This window comes from Arvicola amphibius, chromosome 10 (genome assembly GCF_903992535.2).
Source record: "Arvicola amphibius chromosome 10, mArvAmp1.2, whole genome shotgun sequence".
NCBI lineage: Eukaryota > Metazoa > Chordata > Mammalia > Rodentia > Cricetidae > Arvicola > Arvicola amphibius.
The window spans coordinates 97,745,853-97,765,910 of NC_052056.1; the positions used below are offsets into that span (position 1 = coordinate 97,745,853).

At 55.5% G+C, this 20,058-nt stretch overlaps 1 protein-coding gene across 1 annotated transcript in view; it reads right to left on the reverse strand.

Moving 5' to 3' along the window:
• Window positions 1-241: 241 nt before the first annotated feature.
• The window catches only part of Adap1 (ArfGAP with dual PH domains 1), a 52,787-nt gene continuing 32,970 nt past the window's right edge, over window positions 242-20,058 (reverse strand). Inside the window, exons 5-11 of the mRNA XM_038345360.1 lie at window positions 7,792-7,904; window positions 6,601-6,747; window positions 2,903-2,986; window positions 2,597-2,659; window positions 2,046-2,117; window positions 1,616-1,844; window positions 242-1,434 (exon numbers count right to left, since the gene is read on the reverse strand). Coding sequence (XP_038201288.1) covers window positions 1,406-1,434; window positions 1,616-1,844; window positions 2,046-2,117; window positions 2,597-2,659; window positions 2,903-2,986; window positions 6,601-6,747; window positions 7,792-7,904 — 737 coding nt within the window. The 3' untranslated portion in view covers window positions 242-1,405. The remainder of the gene's footprint in view (window positions 1,435-1,615; window positions 1,845-2,045; window positions 2,118-2,596; window positions 2,660-2,902; window positions 2,987-6,600; window positions 6,748-7,791; window positions 7,905-20,058) is intronic.

Here is a 20,058-nt window from a genome sequence, read left to right on the forward strand (position 1 = left end):
GGGGAGCCCAGGGTTCCTGCTGGGGTTCGACAGTCCAGGGCAGGGGCTGGGCCTTCCTGGGGCTGTAACACGCACACGCACACACACACAGCATAGTGGGCATAGTGACTGGGGACTAACAGGACACAGGTTGCAGAGTCAGGCCTGCCATGGAAGTGACACAGTTTTTCTCATATCCCTTACTATTCAAAGGGGGCTGCCAGCCCTCTCATCCCCGCTATAGCCACCAACACACAGAAAGGACCACGCCAGAGCCACACTTTATTCCAGGGGACATGACACAGGGCAGCAGAAGCCCGACTAAGGACCCCTCCCCCAGCTCCCTGGGGTGCAGCTTTGACGAGGATCAGGTCACTCACAGATGTGTCCCTCACTAATGCTCCCCAGCTGTCCAGCGGCCAGGACCTGCCCTTTGGGGGGGGGGTCCCATAGAAGGGAGCCCAGTTGATGGGGTGGCCAGAGGGCAGCAGGGTAAATAAATACAGGTGACTTTAACTACTGGCCTGCCAGCAGCAATTAGGGCTGGGGGCAGCCACTCCTGCCCATGACCACCTCTTGGTTTGGACTTTCATTCATCAAGGGCTCAAAGACTGTGAGCTCAGGGCCAGAGGGCATGGGTTACAAAGCGGGGACAGCACCGAACTGGGCACTGACGCCCAAAAGCAGTTGGGACCTCCCTGGCTCCCAAGGAAACCGCTGCTGGGCTCCATGCACAGCACCCTGCAGGCTCCCTCCCCGCTGCCCCAGCCAGCTGTCCTGAGGGCACTGGGTGCCACAAGCAGCTGGGCCCAGGGCCTGTGCACACAGTTAAGTTTTCTTGGGGAAAAAACTGCCCCCAGTAAAACTACCCCCAGTGCCCTAGCTGGGTCAGCCCTAGGAGAAGGAGAGCTGACCCCTGACCTTTGATACCTGACTGACACACACAGCAGGTGCTCAATAAATACTTGTTGAGATGGGGGAGGGAAGGGGAGGCATGCGGCATGTCCCAGAGTCCCCAGCAGCCAGGCCAGCCCACTGCCATAGCTGTCCATGGCTGTCCATAGCAGCCCAGCACCGAGTCCTGCCCTGAGGCCAAGATCCCCTCAGGCCAGGAGAGTTAGTAGGGGCCTGCTTAAGTAGGGAGGCAGGGCTTCCAGCAGCAGGAAGGTGGCTGGGTCAGCTGGGAGCGGCTAGGAGCAGCTTGACGGGCTCCCGGGTCAGGTGAGGCCCAGAGCCAAGTCTGCCTTCACCTTCAATGAGGTTCTGAAGAAATGCCTGTCCAACGGGCTTGCCTGAGCCCCACCTGGCCATGCCTGTGCTGCACCAAGGAGCAGGATGTGGGCCAGGAGGCTGGGCTCCCCTTCTTTCCGGTGCCGCCTCACCAGCCACGTGAGTGCAGAATCCTGGGGCCTCCGGGCTCTCTTCCTTAGGGTTTATGCTTGAAGTGGGCTTCCACTAGAAATAGGAATGGTCCAAGCTTGGGAGATGCCAGCTCACTCGGCCTCCCTCCATAGCCCACAGCCTCTCCTCCACAGCCTACCTGGGGCTCAGGATGCAGACACAGAGCCACACTTCACTAGGGACCGTCACCTGTGACCCTGCCGACACCCTCCTTCCGCGCACCCACGCTTCTCACCTGCGTATTCCTGAGGCAGCATGGGCCTATCCACCACCTTCTGGAAGGCCGCAATCCACTCCCGCTGGTCTGCCTCTGTCTCACAGGTGAACAGGAATTTGCGGTCAGGGGTGACAATGGTGATGCCATGGGGCCAGTGGTGGCCTTGGGTAGATGGCGGGAGCCCCTCCAGCACCGTGTAACCACTTTCCTTGCTGCCAATGAAGACTTCCCCTCGTGCAAAGGCATCCTGTGTGTGGATGAGAAGATATGGGATATGGGGGGAACCCCTTTACCCCAGGCTGTCCCGCTTCCTCTCTAAGCCTAGCCAGGTGAGGCCCTAGAATCTAGGACCCTGAGGAATCCCAGACCCATTCTCTCACCAGTCACCCCTAAAACAGGTCAGTGGGTGGGGCGGGGGGGGGAAGGACTGGAGCCAGACCTTCCTTACCAGGGGGTCTTTGAAGTACATGAGCCTCCGGTCATCCATGGTAAACCAGCGCTTCCTGAAGCCTTCTGTCTGCTGTGGGTCAGGAGGATGGGAAGCAGTTAGCAGCCCCAAGGCGTTCTTCTGCCCCAGCTGACCCCCGTTCAACACACAGAGGCAGGGCCTCACAGGCACTGCGCTGGCCAGCCAGTGCGTGAGGGGTCCTCGGCATGCTTGAGATCCAGGTTAGGGTCCAGACCTTGAACGTACGCTACTGTGTTTTAGAACACATGTGATGGTCCCTCCTGAAGAGGGGCCTGAGGGCAGGAGGCTCAGGCTGACTCAAGCCCTAGAACCTGCAGCCTAGCCACTTGTCCTCATGCCAGCACCACCACACAGACAGGGACTCAAGGCCACAGCCCTAGGATACACGGGATGCACCCAGGAAAGGACTGGCCCAGTGAGTCAGTGAGTCAGTGACCCAGCACTCAGCCTGACCTCAAGCAACCCCCAGACAGACAGAAGCAAGACGGCTGACCTTAAACAGACCTGAAAGTCTGCTGCTCGGCACCTACCTTGGGCCCAGTCTTCTCCATGTAGCCTTCCTTCAGGTAGTTCCGAGAGAGCTTGGGCACCAGCTGGGGCAGAACAGGTAGACAAATGGTAGTGAAGCCCACCCCGTGTTATCCCCTAGACTGTGCGCCCAGCATGGCATGCCCCTCTAGCTGGGTGCCAACCCCAGACTGAAGACCCGCATGCAGCCAACCCTGGTACCTTTCTAGGGCCCTATCGCTATGCCGCTGGTCAGTCCTACGACCCAACCCCAACGGCTGCCTCCCCAACCCCCTACCCAGCAGGTGCCTCTGGGGCCAGCCACTCACATCCGCATCGCTGGCTCCTGGGAAAGCCACCTGCAGGTAGTGGAAGCGGGCTGCTCGCAGCGCATTGAACCAGTCCACGATCTCCTGAGGGCCGAAGCTGTGGTGAGTGGCGACTCCCGAGCCTCCGTCTCCTCCACAGACCCCTCAGCTGGGCTGGCACTCTGAGCAGCCTCACTGAAGGATGGGATGAACCCCCATTGCCTACCCCTCATTGTGCCAAGATGGGGGCAGTCTGGTGACCAGGATCAGGGAACAGGCTGAGGCCGGGGACTGAGTGGGGTTGACATCTGAGCTTTGCACATCACAGGTACCTCTCTGCACCCCGTTCTTTCTGCCCCCTTCCAGATCCTACACATATTTCCGCTCTCCCTGGGCTCTCCCCGTCCTGACGGGTTCACAACGGTCTGGAGCTATGACCATGTCCCTATGCCACGCCATAGGGACCCCGCCCCCACCCCACCTTCCTCACTCAGAACCTGTCCATCTTGTCTTCCCAGGTAGCCAGAGACCAGCTCCTGTCACCTGCACTGCTTCCCTGGCCCACTGGGCTTCTTGGTGGCTCAAGACACTAGCTCTCACAGCCCCTGCCACATGTCCCCTCCCACAACTGACTATACCCATTTCCTTATGTGTTCCACACCTGCAAAAGAGGTTGACAGACCTCCTCCACTCTAGTGTCTTCCCTCTGTCTTGCCCTTCCCGTGCTGCGGGACAGACCTGAAGTCTCCCATAGTCAATCACACTCACCCTACTCGGCAGGGCAGTGACTCACACTTAGCCCAGCGTCAGCCCTCCCAAACCCTAGGCTTGCAGGAAGCATCCTTCCGCCTCTGCAGGTAACCCAGGGCACCACAAATTCAGCCTTGGGCATGCCCACTGCTCCCACCTATTCTACCACCCAGGCTCCTTCTCCCTCCTGGTTCAAATTAGGTTCCGGGCTGGGGAGGTGGTGGAGTCAGTAAAGTGGGTGCTTTGCATGCGTGAGAATCAGTTTCAGCTCCTGAACATACGGCCCAAAGCTTGGTGTGGGGACATGTGCTTGTAAGCCCAGCACTGGGGAGGGGGAGGAAGGAGATCCCTGGGGCTTGATGCCCAGTCAGCCTGGTTTAATCAGTTGAATCCAGGCCAACGGGAGACCGTGTGTCGAAAAAACCAAAAAACAACACAAAGGTGGGGCTAGGCAGATGGCTCAGTGAGCAAGGAGGATTTAGAACTGAATTTGAATCCCCAGAACCTATGTAGAGCCAGACACAGTAGGACCAGATGCCTGTAATTCCAGTGCAAGATGGGAGGAGGAGGAGGAGAAGGAGGAGGGGGCTGGAGAGATGGCTCAGTGGCTAAGAGCACTGCCTGCTCTTCCAAAAGTCCTGAGTTCAATTCCCAGCAACCATATGGTAGCTCACAGCCATCTGTAATGAGATCTGGTGCCCTCTTCTGGCCTGCAGGCAAACATGCAGACAGAACACTGTATACTTAATAAATAAATCTTTAAAGAGATGGGAAGACAGGAGGATTCCTGGGAGTTCTCAGGCCAGCTAACCTGGCATGCGCATTGATGAACGACAATGAGACCCTGTCTCAAATGAGGATACTCAAAGGATACCAAAACCACACGTGTCTGCGCGTGTGTGCGCGCACACACACATACACACACACGCGCGTGAAAACTGGGACCTGATACTTTCCCCACGGCACCCTAGAACCTGCACCAAGGTGGGATCTCACTTCCTCCTTCCTGCCCTTTTGCCCTTCGGAACACTGTCTTCCCCATCACAGACTCCCCAGTTATCCCAGTTGGGGTTCTCGCCCCGATATCTGTGCCCTCCCCTGGAATGCTCCAGGGTGGTTCTTGCCCCCTGATGTCTGAGCATGTCAACATGGGTTCAGCACAGCAGCTGCCACAGCTGCCCTTGGAGAAGAGAAGGGATGCTGGGGTCCCACTGCGGAAGAGCATAGTGTCTCAGTGGCAGAAGGCCCCTCATGTCCTTCCAAGGATAGTGAAGGTGGAGGCCTCTCCCACCCTGAGACAGGTCTCTGGTCTTATCGGAATCAGCTAGCACCACCTGAATATTTTGGGTTTTTTTGTTTGTTTTCTTTTCTGAGAAAGGGCCTCACTGTGTATCCCTGATTGGCTTGGGATTCATATCCCTGGCTGGCCTCAAACTCACAGAGATCTACCTGCTTCTGCCTCCCAAGTGCTGGATCAAAGGCAGCTGTCACTATATCCATCCTATGCTCAAGAGATTTTTATTAAAAGGCCGAAATTCACAAGACACTGAGAACAGCCATAGACTGGAAGCTGGCCAGTAGATGAGCTGGCATGAGTGGGCAGGAGCCTCAAGATAGCTGCATGCCAGCTGCACAGGGAGAGCAGAGATGGGCTGATGTATGTGGCCCACCGAGGGGCCCATCTAGGTCACTCAGGGCCTGCAGGTGGCTTCTCTAGAATCCCAGAGACAGAGTTCCCGGAGCAAGCTGGCTGCCAGACTAGTCAAGTCAGTGAGGTCTGGGGTCAGCCGAGAGGCCCTTCCTCAGTGAATTAGGTGAAGAGTGACTAAGACTCCCTGCCTGAAGCTTGGGCTCCCAGATGAATGAATGGACACCTGCACTCTTGTTTCTAGACAGGGTTCCTCCGGGTAGCCCTGGCTGTCCTGGAACTCGCTCCATAGACTCTGCCTCCCAAGTGCTGGAATTAAAGGCCTGTGCACCACAGCCTGGCTGCACCTGCGCTCTTCTGTGCCCATACACATGGGAAAACATACACGTGCCGCAACGACATTTAAATAAAGGAATAGAGAAAAATGTGTGAGTGGAGATAAATGAGGGAGAGAAGGGGCTCTCAGCGCTGACAGCTCAAAGACGGGGCTTCCAGAAAGAGAATGGGAAGGAGGAAATCGCTAAAGGAAGCCCCACCGGCCTTGTAGCCATGAGGCACTAGACAGGAAAAAACAGAGGCCCAATGCTGGGGAAATCCTAACCTGAGATCTCTTTCTAGCCAAAGTGCAGTGGTAAAATCCCTCGCTTCTCAGGGTGTGTTCCAGCCAAAACAGGGCATACAGCAAGCCAGACTGGACCAAGACAGGGAAGGAGGTGATGCCCAAAACAGTCCCCCACCATGTCCCTCGATGTGGAGAAAACCCAAGCGCTTGGGTGGACACAGGCCGCTACAGGCAGACACGGCTGTTTCCCACAGGTAAGTGAGACACTTCCGGATGGAGGAGCTCAGACTGCACTAGAGTTTTTATGTGGTCACAGGACACAGACACTGAGCACAGTATGAATAAACCCCTTCCAGGCATGATGGCACAATTTCCCAGGGTCGCCAAATCAGACAGCATGTTTGGAGACATGTGACAATTTCCTGAGGGATTAGCCCAAACTCCAGCTTCCTAGGTCTTGAGGAGACACTCAGGTCTGCAAACATACACACACACACACACACACACACACACACACACACGCACGCACGCACACACGCACGCACGCACGCACTCATGCACGCACATGCACACATAAGAGCTCCAGCCACAAGATGCCAGGGCCCCTCTGCCTGGCAGTTCTGCTGTAGATGACTCTACATGCTATCCTTTTGCCCACAGAGAGATGACTGCAGCCCAGAGGGTAAGGCGGGATTAGTGCCCCACCCCCAGGGAGGGTACATTGCCCCACCTTCCCCTACCCCACCCAGTGGTACCCACCTTGCCATCTTCATGGTAGATAAAGATGTTGCGAGTGCTGTTGTCCTTCAAGTAAGTGACCTGCAGGCCATGGGGGTGGCCAATCTTGGCCGGCTGGAAGGTAGCATTCAGGTGCTCAATCTTCATGACCGCCTTAGGCTCCTTGGCCTGTGAAGGGAGGCTAGTGGGAACCCCAGACACAGCCACCGTCTAAACCAGGGAGCCTGGCAGGAGTCCTGCTGTGCTGTGTAGCCTTCGACAAGGGCCTGGATTCCTAGCCCGTGAATGGGAGGTAAATTTCTACTCCCTTGGGTGAGGGTAGGCTAAATGACATCTATGGGAGACACTTGGCATCTGGGTAACCTTCCCGCTCTGTGACCCTTCATGTTCTCCGTCCTGCCCTGACCCGGTTCTTGTTTGCCTAGGCAGCTGGAGCTTGTAGTCTGCAACTCTTCACCAAGACCCCAGGATCCTAGCTATTGTTTGTTTACTATTCCCAGGCCAGACCATCCAGGTGACCTGCAGGGAGCTGTGTGACCAGCCCTGTCCCTCAGCCAGACCTTAAGTCAGGACACTTTTCCAGGCATGTGTTCTGGCATCCTACCCCAGAAGGTGGTCCCTTCTTGGTGCCAAGGGTCCCAGACAAAGGGCCAGTACGTACTTGGCTCTGTGGTCTCAGGAATACTGCTCAATATCTCTGAGCCAGTATCTCATATACAAGGCAGGTGATGAAGCCGCCATTCTGGGTGATAGCATCACAGAGCTGAGCTCCCTCTTAGGTTGCCACACCTCACCTCCCAACCCTCTGTCCAGCCCCCCACCTCCAGCCCCACCCCCACAACCACACAGATGACCTAGAGCCAAGAACTTCTCCACCCTTCACAGCTGACCCAAGGCACTATCCCTGACTTTCTGGAAGCATCCACTAGGGGGAGTGTCAGGCCTCCCAGAACCATTCCCAGCAGGCCCACACCAGGCCTGGTTCTTGGAGGCTCTAGGAAGGGACAGGGGTCAGTCTCGGACTAGGGTTGAGGTGTTAGTGTGTGGGTGCATACACACAGGACATTTCCCGGGGGGGGCATCATGTGGGGTGTCTGATGGAACGGATGGAAGGCAGCCACACTCCTGAAGGGCTAATACCCAGCCCTGCAGACCCTGGGGAGGCCAGGACCCCACATGGGAAGGTCACCCTTCACTCCATGCCAGACTCACGTCATTTTTGTTGAAGTATTTCAGGGCACCCTCTCGTTCCGTCAGCACGAACTTCCGGCTTAAGAACTGTCCATTGTCCCGGCCACGCTTCCAGAGAAGGCCCTCACGGTACCCTGGGGAAGAGAGAAGAGTCAAGGACCTTCCACCTTGATGCCTTTGTCCCTGTCCTAGGGACCCTCCACTGCGGGGTGGGCACAAACGAGGCTGCCTGTCTGCCCTGCACTGGCCTGAGGCCCATTGCCCAGTGACACCTTGATGTTCCCGTCAGACCACAGGTTCTGGGGCCCAGGCCACCTTGGCCCACTCAGATCTTCCCATCTGGACAAAGCCACTTAAGAAGCAGGACCTAGGGACATAATTGGGGACATTGGGTTTGAGATGGCCCAGGGCTGCCAGGTGGGTCTAATGTCACAAAAAGAAAGAGGTCGTAGGGCATGAGAAGGGGCAGAAACAGACTGAGTCGCTGGCCCCACAATGGCAGGGGCCGGAAGGATGCTCCCAGAGCACTAGGCTCATGATGCTAGGGTTAGCTAGTTCTGGGGCCTCTGGTACGGTTCTGCCCCAGGGCAATTATAAGCTACTTCACTGGTGGCAAAAACAGGCACCCTCAGGCGATCCAGCCTCCCTGGTGCCCTCAGTTCCCTCCATAAGGCCCAGCTTTGCTGTGTTGGGCTGGTCCCATCCATCTACAAGGAGATGACATAGTGGGCTCTTTGCAGCCCACTACCTCACCCCCTTCATGGGACACTCCTTGGCGTTTGCTGGTGGGTCATTGGGGAATGCCTGCATTGATTGAAGCTCTGGCTGTTGCAAGCCTCCCTGCAGGTGGTCACACACCTGGTGGCCATTTCCCCCTGGGTGGGCTGAGAACAGGGCCACGAGCTTTGCTATCTCCCTCTTGGTTGGGTATCAGGGTGGCTTTCTTTGGCAAAGAGGGCCCTGGAAAATCTTGTCTGTCGGCAGTGTGCTTGAGGGTGGGCAGGTAGCTCCTGTAACACCATCATCTCCAGTCAGCCAGACCCTGACAGCCAGGTCACCTTCTGGCCACCAAGCTCCCTCCCCACAACATGTTCTTCTGCTGCCAGGCAGCCCTGTCCCTGTCACCAAACACAAGGGGCTATTTTCTGTGCTCTCGGAGACATATGGCCATAAAAAGGCAGCAGCCTGGCGTCAGGGAGGGGGCAGCTGGCGCCCGTGGGACTATCAGTCTCAGGGTGTGCCAGAAGGGGCCTGCTCCCTCCCCCAACTTCTCAAGGGACGGGGCCTCTCTAAAGCTGTGGAGTGGAGGATGTGCCTTGCGTCTCTTCCTTGTCATAGCCTCGGCAGACAAATCTCTTTCTGTAAATGGATACTGGGTCACCAACACATCCCACTAGGCCAGGCAGAACCCACTTAAAATGTTTGTTAACTGACTCACTGAACACCTACCCTAGATGGGTAACAAGTCAGCTTGGCCTTTCTTCAGCTTTAGCACCCAGATTGTCTAGGCTTGAATAGCTTAGCACGTAATCCAGAAGTAGGGTGTTGAGGGGTGGCAAGACTGGGTGCAGCAGATCCCCACCCCCACCCCTTCCAGAACCTTCCAGCCATGTTTTATAGCTGGTACCCGTACCAAGGAGCCAGTAAGAACAAGCCTCTAGCTTGCCTGCTGTTCCCAAAATTGCCAGCAGGTGGCAGGAGCACATTGGAAGGCACCGTTTTCCTTGCTGGGTTTGACTGATGCTGCTGACCCTCTGGGGCTCTTACAGGGCATCAGGCTTAGTACCCTGAAGCCACTGGTCCTCCAGTCCAGGCCAGGCTAGGTCCAGGTCCAAAGGATCCCCTGTGGGCCCACCCAGCTTTCCCGACAAACCACCGCCAGGCCTATATTTCAGGCCCTGACAGCAACACAGCTGATGTTTTGGGAATGATGCTAACAGCATCCCTGGCCTGGCCCTGCTAGCATCCACACCTTTCTCAGAGCTCTGCTTCCTTCTTGGTACCACGGGACTCTGGCCAGCTAAGGGCTGAAAAGTGGTGAATCTTTGCCCAGCCCCACTGGCCTGGCTGGATGGCCCCTGACCTCCCCAGCCCAGGATTCTTGGTGAGCAGCCCAGTCAGGCTACCCTTCTGAGCACACTTGAGACCAGGTAGGACCAGGAGTGTCCATTCTCCCTGAAAGAACAAGCTGATCTGAAGCAGAGGCCGGAAAGTTCAGGCAGCACTGATTAGACACCTATGGCTTGCAGGGCTGAGGCCAGCTGCAGAGGTTGGGGGAACTTGGGCCACATTCCCCAGAGAATGCTTCTGAGGAAGGCATAGGACATAGAGGGGCTCAGGATCGCACATCCCCATGAGGAGGAAGTCACCATTCCCTGGCATCACAAAGCCCATCACAGAAGACGCCGACCTTCCTCAGGGTGATAACACAGAGTCTTGGGCTCTTCTTCAGGGCTGTGGCCGTAAGTGGCAGCGCCAGTCGGCAATCAGGCTGGAGGTTTGTGTTTTTAGGGTGTGTGTGTGTGGGGTGTCTTACTATGTAGCCCAGGCTGGCCTTGAACTCAGAGATCCATCTTCCTCAGCCTCCCGAGAATTAAGATTAAAGGCGTGTGCCGCCTCCGCTCAGTTTGGGGGTTTCACTCTTGATCCTTACAAAATGGGAAAAAACCTGACGTCCCTCCGTTGTGACACATTTGAGCAACTACAGTGCCCCGCGTGCCAGGTAGATGGCCCTGCCACCCACAGGATGAGCTCCAGGCAGCAAGACAGGAGACAGAGAGGCCAGGCCCTGGGGCACCCTGCACTGCGCATCTCCACTCAGTCCGGGCAAACTGGGCTGCAGGGGCGGGGAAGGGCGCTGCGGCATCTTCTCACTCACACAGTTTCAGAACCCGCAAGCTCCAAGAACTGCATTGCAAACAGAATATGCAAAGCGTATGCAAATTGTGTGGTATATATGTAAACTGTGCGTTTGTTCTTGATTCAGGGCGATGAGCACGTGGTCTTGCTATGAGTGTGCCAGGAAGCTGGCTAATGTGTGAGCCAGGTGGGTTGCTCACATGCCGTGGGATGCTCCTGAGTGGGAGAGGCATCCACATCATCTGGCCTATCCCACTGGGTTATTACCAGTGGAAGGCCGGGCACAGAACCAGGCCTCAGAGGCACCAGGGAAACTGAGGCTCCATAACCTTACCCAGACTGGCTCAATCATACTCAGCATCAGGCCTTGGGGTTCTGTTTGCTTCTGCTGGCAACCATACCCAGCAGAACGGTAACTCCAGTAACGGGTATCAGACGCCCTCTTCTGGCCTCCACAGATATTGCACACATGTGTGGTATAGACATGCACGAAGGCAAACACACCCAGGGGGCTCAGACTCTGTGCATGTTCTCGGGGCTCAGCTTTTTCCTACCCACTGCTCTAGACACTTGGGCTGTCCTGAAGCTCTCTGGGTTCCCTCCACACCTGTAAGAGGGTTCCAGAGCAGGTTTATGTGTGTGTAGGCTCAGACTCTGAATGGCTGGCCCACTGCCATCTCACAGGGACACTCCAACTCCAAGGAGGACAGAGGAGCCTTGCGGGTGACAGGAGCTGAGATCAAAGCCTGCAAGCCTCTGAGCTTCAGGTCCCTGCAGGGCCTCCTTGGCATGTCTGCCCTCACTCTGCCTGCTCACTGGGAGCCTTGTTTTCCATTTTAGGAACCTGGGGTCCCCTCAGCAGGTAACCACCACCCACTCAGCCCTTACTGCTAATTCCTGTCTTGGCTCTGGGAACAGCTCTCATTCTTTCCCCTGTATCTCCTTGGGAGGCCTTTCTTCTCTGATTGGTCACACCAGGAAGGTTTCCACAGCCCTCTGCACTGGCTCACTTGGACTCCCTGACCTGAGGTGGGGTCAGGCAGGATCCTCCTTCAAGACAAAGTGAGACCTCTCAGAGACTGGCCTCTTTAGGCCATCGTGTGTCCCCAGTATGCAATGCTCTGGCTTGAAGATGCCCTTGCTGTTCTGGTCACAGGAACCCTTCATCGTAAGTACCCCACATTCCCTCCTAGGCCCTTCTCTGTCCGTTCAATAGCCAGCAGAGCACACACAGCCTTGGGAGGAGGGGGCGTTGTGCAGCCAGCACCAGCCCGTGACTCTAGGCACTGAGGTTCTGAGCTGTGTCCCATACTGGACTTAAGTAATCCGTCCCCTAGTCACAGAGTCGCACAACAACCAACAGGAAACTCAAAAAAAGGACCTCACCATCTGGTCTCATAGACAGAGTGGCAGGGAACCCTGGCTGCCACCCCTCTCTAGGTCTCAGTCCCCTCATCTTCTAAAGGGTCAGGACTGAGGTAAAGCTGAAGGAGACAAGATGAGGGGGCTGGAGAGATGGCTCAGAGGTTAAGAACACTGGCTGTTCTTCCAGAGGTCCTGAGTTCAATTCCCAGCAACCACATGGTGGCTCACAACCATCTGTAATGAGGTCTGGTGCCCTCTTCTGGCATAGAGGTGTACATGCAGGAGGGACATTGTATATAAATCTTAAAAAAAGAAAAGTAGACAAGATAGTTCTTGTGGTACAGCAAGGCCACCAGACCTGCCTGCTGAACTCGGAGTGGCTGAGACATGGGACCCAGAAGAGGCCTGGTACTCTGGGCAGGCTGGCTGACCTTGCCAGTGACCTCTCATGTGGCGCCCATCACCTGGACAGATCCAAGGGCACACTACAGGCACCAAACATTGAGGCCTACACATGAGCCAAGCCTGCCCCACTTGGAAGATACAGCCAGGAAATGGGGCTACCTGAGTTCGGGGGTGCCTTACCCAGCTCCACCATCGCTTTACCTTACCAGCCACCCTGGTAAGAGTTTCACCCTGGCCATGTGCCCAGCGCGTGCCATGATTTAATGATTCCCCCCAAACACCACTGTGCTGAGTGCACTGGCTTTACCACGCAAGGAGAAACTGAGGCCAGGCCCAGCTCTGCCACTCAGAGAGCCTCACCTCTCTCTCCCTATTTGCACGGGGACATTTAGGACAAAGGTCAGGAAGGCAACAGCCCTGGAATGTCCCTGCCTGGCACAACCAGGCATCCTGTGGAGGGAAAGTAGCAGCTCCTGGAGGGACCCAGGCAGGAAGCCATGTCTGTTGGAGGGAGGTGGTGGCTTGGGCCTGGACAACAAAGACCATTGTCTGCATGCCCTGTCGCCCACCCTACGCTGTGAAAGGCAGCCTTTGAGGCTTGGTTGGAGGCAGGACAGACTGGGGCAGAAGCCAGGGCAGCTGTCACCCAGTCACCTCCAGGGCAATGCTGGGGAGGGGCAGGTACAAAGCAAGGTGGACAACTCCCACAACCCTGAAACCTCCCAGTTTCCGTTTCCGAGGAGAGTTTAGGCACTCCAGTGAACTGTGACCTTGGCTGAGGGACGCGACCTTGTCACGTGGTTCCACGCAATGCTTGCCCCTGCTGAGGGACAAGCATACCGGTAACCCAGGACAAGCCCTCAAAGCCTTGGACCCCCAGACTCATCACAAGGTCCGGGCCACCCACAGAGAGGCCCGCCTTCACCCGCTGCTTCCTTATCTGGCCATAGAGCCAGCCCAGGCATGGGAAGGGATGACCAGGACAAGGAGGTCTTGACCCAGCAGCCTCTGTCACTGGAAGGACAGGAAATACAATGTGGGCAGTAAGTGAGCCACTGGTCTGGAACTCTGGGGGTTGCCCCCCTCTTTTTCTAGCCCCGGATGACACTGCCTGAGGACCTCTCCCAAGCCCAGTTCCAGGGGAGCTCTGCTCAGCCCGCTGCCCCGTTGGGAGAAGACGGCCAGTTATCCAGGTGGTCCCATCGACCCAAGAATGTCATCCTGGAACAGATGTTGGGTCTCATTCTACAGGGCTCTTTTTAAAAAAATATTTATTTATTTATTATTTACTATACAATATTTTGTCTGTGTGTATGTCTGCAGGTCAGAAGAGGGCACCAGACCTTCATTACAGATGGTTGTGAGCCACCATGTGGTTGCTGGGATTGAACTCAGGACCTTTGGAAGAGCAGGCAATGCTCTTAACCACTGAGCCATCTCTCCAGCCCCTCTACAGGGCTCTTATGCCAGGCCTGCACAAGAGACAGATGATGGCAGGGGACACCTCAGTGACAGAAACTCTGCCATCCAGCACCCCCAGGTCGCCAGAACAGTGCTTCTGCGAAACTTCTTTCGATTTCACAAAATCTGCAAGAATAGTATAGGCTCCACTGTGTCTGAGCACCACGCTCTGAGACAGAAGTCTGGCACAGAAGGCCACTCATCACGGCCGAGCTGGTGAACAGCAGGGATAGAGAGGCGCAGACAGTGGAAGCTGCTGGCGAAAAGAGGCCGCAAAGCAGGGTCACTAAGCAGGGACAGGGTCTCAGCCCTGGGGTGGGAGTGTCTGGAATAGACCTGGTCTTGCGCAATGAGGGCTGTGCTGGGTGGGGGCAGGTCTGTGACAAGGGTGTCTCCCCGGAAGGAGACTTCACACAGATGACCCTTTGGCCTCCTGCTCCCATGTCCCTCCATCTGGAGGTGGGTGGGTTGAACATTCCTGATGATGGCCCTGTGGCTCCCTGGCCTTTGGGGAGGAAGCTGTGGCCAGTGTCCTTGCTCAATGTCAGTCTTGACCCACAGTTCAGGATATTCCTTGGTCTCTAGTTTGAATGTCACCACCCTGTCCTCCATCTCTCTCAGCCCCGGCACGCTAACTCTTGAGTTCTCTAGGCTAGCTGTGAGACCCTATGGAAAAACAGACACAGTCTCTTCTATCAATGGCTCCCGATGAGTTATGGAGGCAGAGGCCCTGAGCAGGTGACAGGAGACCCCTGTCCTCGGCTGGCTGCCTCATACATTGGCTCTGATGCCCTCTCAGTCCCAGGGACCATTCAAGCCTCCTTGTCTGTGCATGCTCACAGGCATCTAGGAGGTAGCCCCTTGGAATCCACACTTCCCGTTCATTCTGGGCAGGCTTGGGGCCACTCCTCTGAAGAGTCCCAGGCCTCACCTCTTTTGGGGCCCCACATTTCCCCTTTCTTCATCTGAGGGGACTTCTGCATTTCCCAAGGATAGGCAGTGGGGAGTGTCCTTGCCCTGAGAGAGAAAGTACTGTGTGGTAAGAGGAGGAGCAGACATACTGGGGACTGGTATCAGAAGGGGATAAAATGCCTGCCTAGAATCCCCCAGTGAGGGGCTGGGGTGTGGCTCAGTGGTAGAGCCCCTGCCTAGAGTCCCCCAGTGAGGGGCTGGGTGTGGCTCAGTGGTAGAGCCTCCACCTAGAACCCCCCAGTGAGGGGCTGGGGTGTGACTCAGTGGTAGAGCCCCTGCCTAGAATCCCCCAGTGAGGGGCTGGGTGTGGCTCAGTGGTAGAGCCCCTGCCTAAAATCCCCCAGTGAGGGGCTGGATTGTGGGTCAATGGTAGAAGATTTATCTAACATTCTTGAGTTCCAGCCCTAATCCTGAAAGGAAAGGAGGGAGAGGAAAAAGAAAGAAAAGAGGAAATAAGGCTGGACAAAGGCACCCTGAGGTCCTATTGCCCTATGGGAAGCCATGAGGGGCACATGCATTGGTGCTAAGAGGCAGAGGGCACTGTGGGAGCAGAGTGGATGTGATGGAGGCCTTTGGGAACCTGAGCACAGAGCAGCTCCTTCTCACACCTGCCAGGTCCTTGAGTGTGGAGACCGTGGCCTGGAGCCTGGCTCTTCTATATGCAGTCTTGAGGTGACCTGTGATGTGAGGGTGAATACAGGCAGGGTGCATCCTGACTGTGTCCCACATACTCCATCTTCTGCCCCCTTAGGTCTTGGGGTATGGTGGGGCAGGAAGGATAGCAGCCCACAGTGCAAAACTCTTTAAAGAGAGCGGACGGGCCTGGAGGGTGGTATGTGTGTGTCTGTAATCCCAGCTCTTGGGATGCTGAGCCAAAAGGATAGTGGGTCAGAGAGCAGTGCAGGCCAGTCTGAATTACACGGAGACCCTAAAACCTAGAACCCTCCTTACAAAAAACGTGAACAAATGTGGGGCCCCTGAGCACCTGGGATCCTGTCTCCTGGAGGTCCTATGTATGAGCCCTACTGGGAATGCAGGGAGTGGGGGACAGAGAATGGAGAAGCTCAAGCGGGGGAGGCTGCCCACTGCATTATTTCTCCTTTAAGGAGTTACAGACCCCATTAGATGCCAGAGTCCTGTTCCAGGCAGTGGATCCCAGTGGGAAACACAGTAGCATCCCAATGCCACACCTCATGCCCCTCCCTTGATGGTAGTGCTGGCTCGCAAGCATTTTAGCTCAGAGCCCGAGGAAGCTGTAGACCTAGGACCCCTGATAAAGTGCAGACGTCTTTCCCTGGTCTCCTCTGCCCCATAGTCTGCTCCATTCCTGTTCCATAGTCAGGCTCTTCACGGCTGAATCCTGCCTCCCCACTCGGCCACAGTGACAGACTCATCCGGAGCAACCCATCCCTCTACTCCCTGGTCCAGGGCAGCTGAGGAAACCCTACTCCATCTGCCTCAGCTGGGCAGCTGAGATGAGGGGTACACACAGTGGCCTAACTGCAGCCTGGTCTCCAAGGCCATACTACCTGGCCAGGCCTAGTGTATCGGACAGCCATGCTTAACTGTGTCTACAGAGCCCAGTGGGTCAGCTGAGCTTCTGACCCACTGAAGGGGTGCCCTGAGGACCTCCGGGAGGCCTCTCCCTACTCTGCTGGGTGCTGCAAGAGTAGGGGTGCGGCTCAAGCATATGCTCTGCTGCTCCCCATGCCCTGGTGCTTGCTTTTCTTATTTGACGTGTGTTGGTGCGTGCAGGTGCTTGCACACATGTGTGCTGTGCATAGAAAGGCCAGAGGACAACCTCAGGTGGCTCCTTTAATTATGTTCCACCTTATTTTTTAACATGTATTTCGTGTGTGCACATGATGAGGGAAATATGGGGGTGTGGGGGTGTACATGTGCCGTGGCACTTATGTGGAGTACAGGGGACAACTTGTGGGAGTGGGTTCTCTCCTTCCTTCACGCGGGTCCAGAATCAAGCTCGGGTCTCGAGGCTTGGTAGCAAGTACCGTTATTCACCGAGACATCTCTCCAACCCTGCCACCTTATTTGTTTATTTTGAGAAAGGGGTTTTACTGTTTATAGCTCGGTGTACTAAGTACAGTTCTGGCTGGCCCGGAACTCAGTATGTAGACCAGGCTTGCCTTGAACTCACAAAGATCCTCCTGCCTCTGCCTCCTAGATGCTGGGATTATGGGCATGTGCCACCGTGCCTGACTCTTTTATTTTTTGATGGGGCCTCTCATTGGCGTGAAGCTCACTGAGCAGTTTATGCTGACTGAACAGTAAGACCCAGGAATCCTCCTGTCTCTGCTATTCCAGAACTGGGATTCTAAGAGCCTGCTTTAATACACACACACACACACACACACACACACACACACACACACACACACACACACACTACGTGCATACAGGTGCCTGTAGAGTCCAGAAGAGAATGTTGGATCCCCTGGAGCTGGAGTTAGAGGTAGCTGTCAGCCACTCAATATGGGTGCTGGGAACTGAACTCCAGTCCTCTGGAAGAGTGCTCTTAACCATTAAACAGAGCCTGACTTCCTTGTTTCAAGACAGGGTTTCTCTGTGTAGCTCTAGCTGTCCTGAAACTTGCTCTGTAGACCAAGCTGGCTTTGAACTCACAGAGATCCGCCAGTCTCTGCTTCTCAAGCATTGGGATTAAAGGCGTGTGCCACCACTGCCTGGCTGGGCCTACTTTTTTTTTTTTTTAATGTGAGTTTTAGAGATTGAACTTGTCCTTGTACTTGGCAAGGGAAACACATTTTTGACTGAACCATCTCTCTCCATCCCCAACCTTGCTTTTCTTAGGAGATAGTCTCACAGAAGCCCAGGCTGGCCTTGAACTCAGGATCGTCCTCCTCAGTCCTCCTGAGTGCTTCTCCACTTCCGGTGCTAACGGGATTCTGAGTGGACCTTGGCCCAGGGAAACCCTGAATACCATGATGTCAACATCTCCTGAGCCCTGTGTATGCCCTGGAGATTCCCAGACCCACACTGACCTAAGAACTTGGCACGGAGACCCAAACACCTGCAGGACGCTTGCCAGTCCTCTAGCCTGCCTTGGTTCTGTGGCAGGCATGCCCTCCACTTCTAGACTCCAGATCTGGATTCTGCCAGGACCAGCCCAGGTCCAGATGGGACACCCCATCTCCCCAGTCATAATGACAGTGATGGCCCACACCTTTAATCCCCAGCATTCAGGAGGCAGAAGCAGGCAGAGATCTCTGAGTTTCAGTTCAGCCAAGGCTACAAAGTGAGATGCTATCTCAAAAGGAATGAACAAACGAACAAACAAACAAACATCTAAGGTGTCTGTGCTGAAAAGGAGCTCGTGGGCCAGGGCTCCGAGTCTCGCTGGCTCTTGTCCCCTCACAGAGCACGCAGTGACACAGGTAAGGAAGGCTGTAGTGTCTGGAACAGACGGCTCTGAACCACAGTAATGTGGGCTGCGTGCTGAGTGCATTGGGAGTGAGGCAGGAGAGGGGAGACAGGCCCAGCACTCCGTGCTGACGGTGGGGAAGACTCCTACTGCTGAACACAGTGTTCCTCTTGGCCTCACTGCTGGCAGGAAAGGATCCGCCCCCTGGGGCAAGGGAAGGGGCAACTGGCCTATGGGTAGACCAGTATGGAGAGGGGAGAGGTATGCTCCCGCCTAGCCCTGGTCACAACTGCCTTGCTCCAGGGGACACAAGAGGACGGAAGCACACAGAGCCTTGGAGAGATGGCTGAGCAACTTCACGACGGGTGTGAGGATGGCCTGAGCCAGCAGTGCACAGCCCCCTGCGTAATACACAAGGAAGCCCCTCCACCTTCTCTCCAACAGTGGCAGATATCACTCCTTTCTCCAATACCATCATGACGTGGTGCGGTAGTGTGGGAGCCATACCTTTATCTGGTTCTAGAACATTCTGCTCACCCCAAAAGGGAGCTTGTGTCACGGAACTGTCAAACCTCTCAGACTTGCCACACGACAGTGTCCCGCCCCTCTTCCATGATTGACACTGCTCTACCTAGATGGGGCTGTAACATTTCTCCTGTTGTAGATGACAGCCATCAGGGCACTTCGGCCTCATGGCTACTCTGGGGTTCCAATGTGGGCATACCACGCTTGGGGCTCTGCTTGCTGTCCCCAGCTCATTCCTCTGTGGTGGACACTGGAGTGATGGATGGAACTATTGCGACACAGGGCAGCTTGTTGCTCAACTATTTCGGGAAACAGTTCCTGTACACCAGGTGGACACGGGTCCTGCAAGCATGCTTGCATCCAAGGCCCCCGTGGTGGCTGTTCTTGGTTGTCAACTTGACTACACCTGGAATTAACCAAATCCCAAAAGGCTCAGTACACACCAGCGAGGGATGTTTCTTGACTGGATCGTTCAAGGTCAGAAGATCCATTCTAAATCTATATCTTTAGGAAGACCCACCTTAAATCTGGGCCACACCTCCTACTGGCAGCCTATATAGAGGGCATGGGAGAAGGAAGCCTGCTCTCTGACTGCTTGTTGCCCTCCCTCTCCTGAGCACATCCATCCCTTCACCGGCATTAGAACCTTCTTCAGAATTCTGGTGTGCACCAAAGACCAGCTGAGACATCCAGCCTCATGGACTGAGCAACTACTGGATTGTTTGTTTGTTTGCTTGTTTGTTGTTTCAAGACATGTTTTCCCTGTGTAGACCTGGCTGTCCTGGCACTAACTCCAACTCTGTAGACCAGGCTGGCCTCCAACTCACAGAGATCCTCCTGTCTCTGCTTCCCATGTGCTGGGATTAAAGGGGTGCGCCGCTGCGCCTGGCACTACTAGATTCTTAGACCTTCTGTTGATAGACAGTCATTGTTGGACTAGCCGGACCACAACCTGTAAGCAACTCTAATCAATACCCTTTATAGAGAGAGGTAGATTCATTCTATCGATTCTGTTCCTCTAGAGAACCCTGAATAATACAGACCCCAAAACACGAGGCCCCACATGCCAATGGGACCCACACGCACAGTGGGGCACATCAGGGGCAGCGGGAATCACCAAATGAAGGGTTCTTCTCAGCCTGCCCCACACTGAGAGCCACAGAAAATAAAGTGGCTGTGCTGGCCCTGTGCTAGGGCGGAGCTGCAAGAACAGCTCGCGTCAGAAATCCAGGGCCCAGGCATCCAGGAAAGGCCAGAAGGAGGACCTGGAGATAAACTTTAGAAAGTCCTCCTGCGTAGAGCAA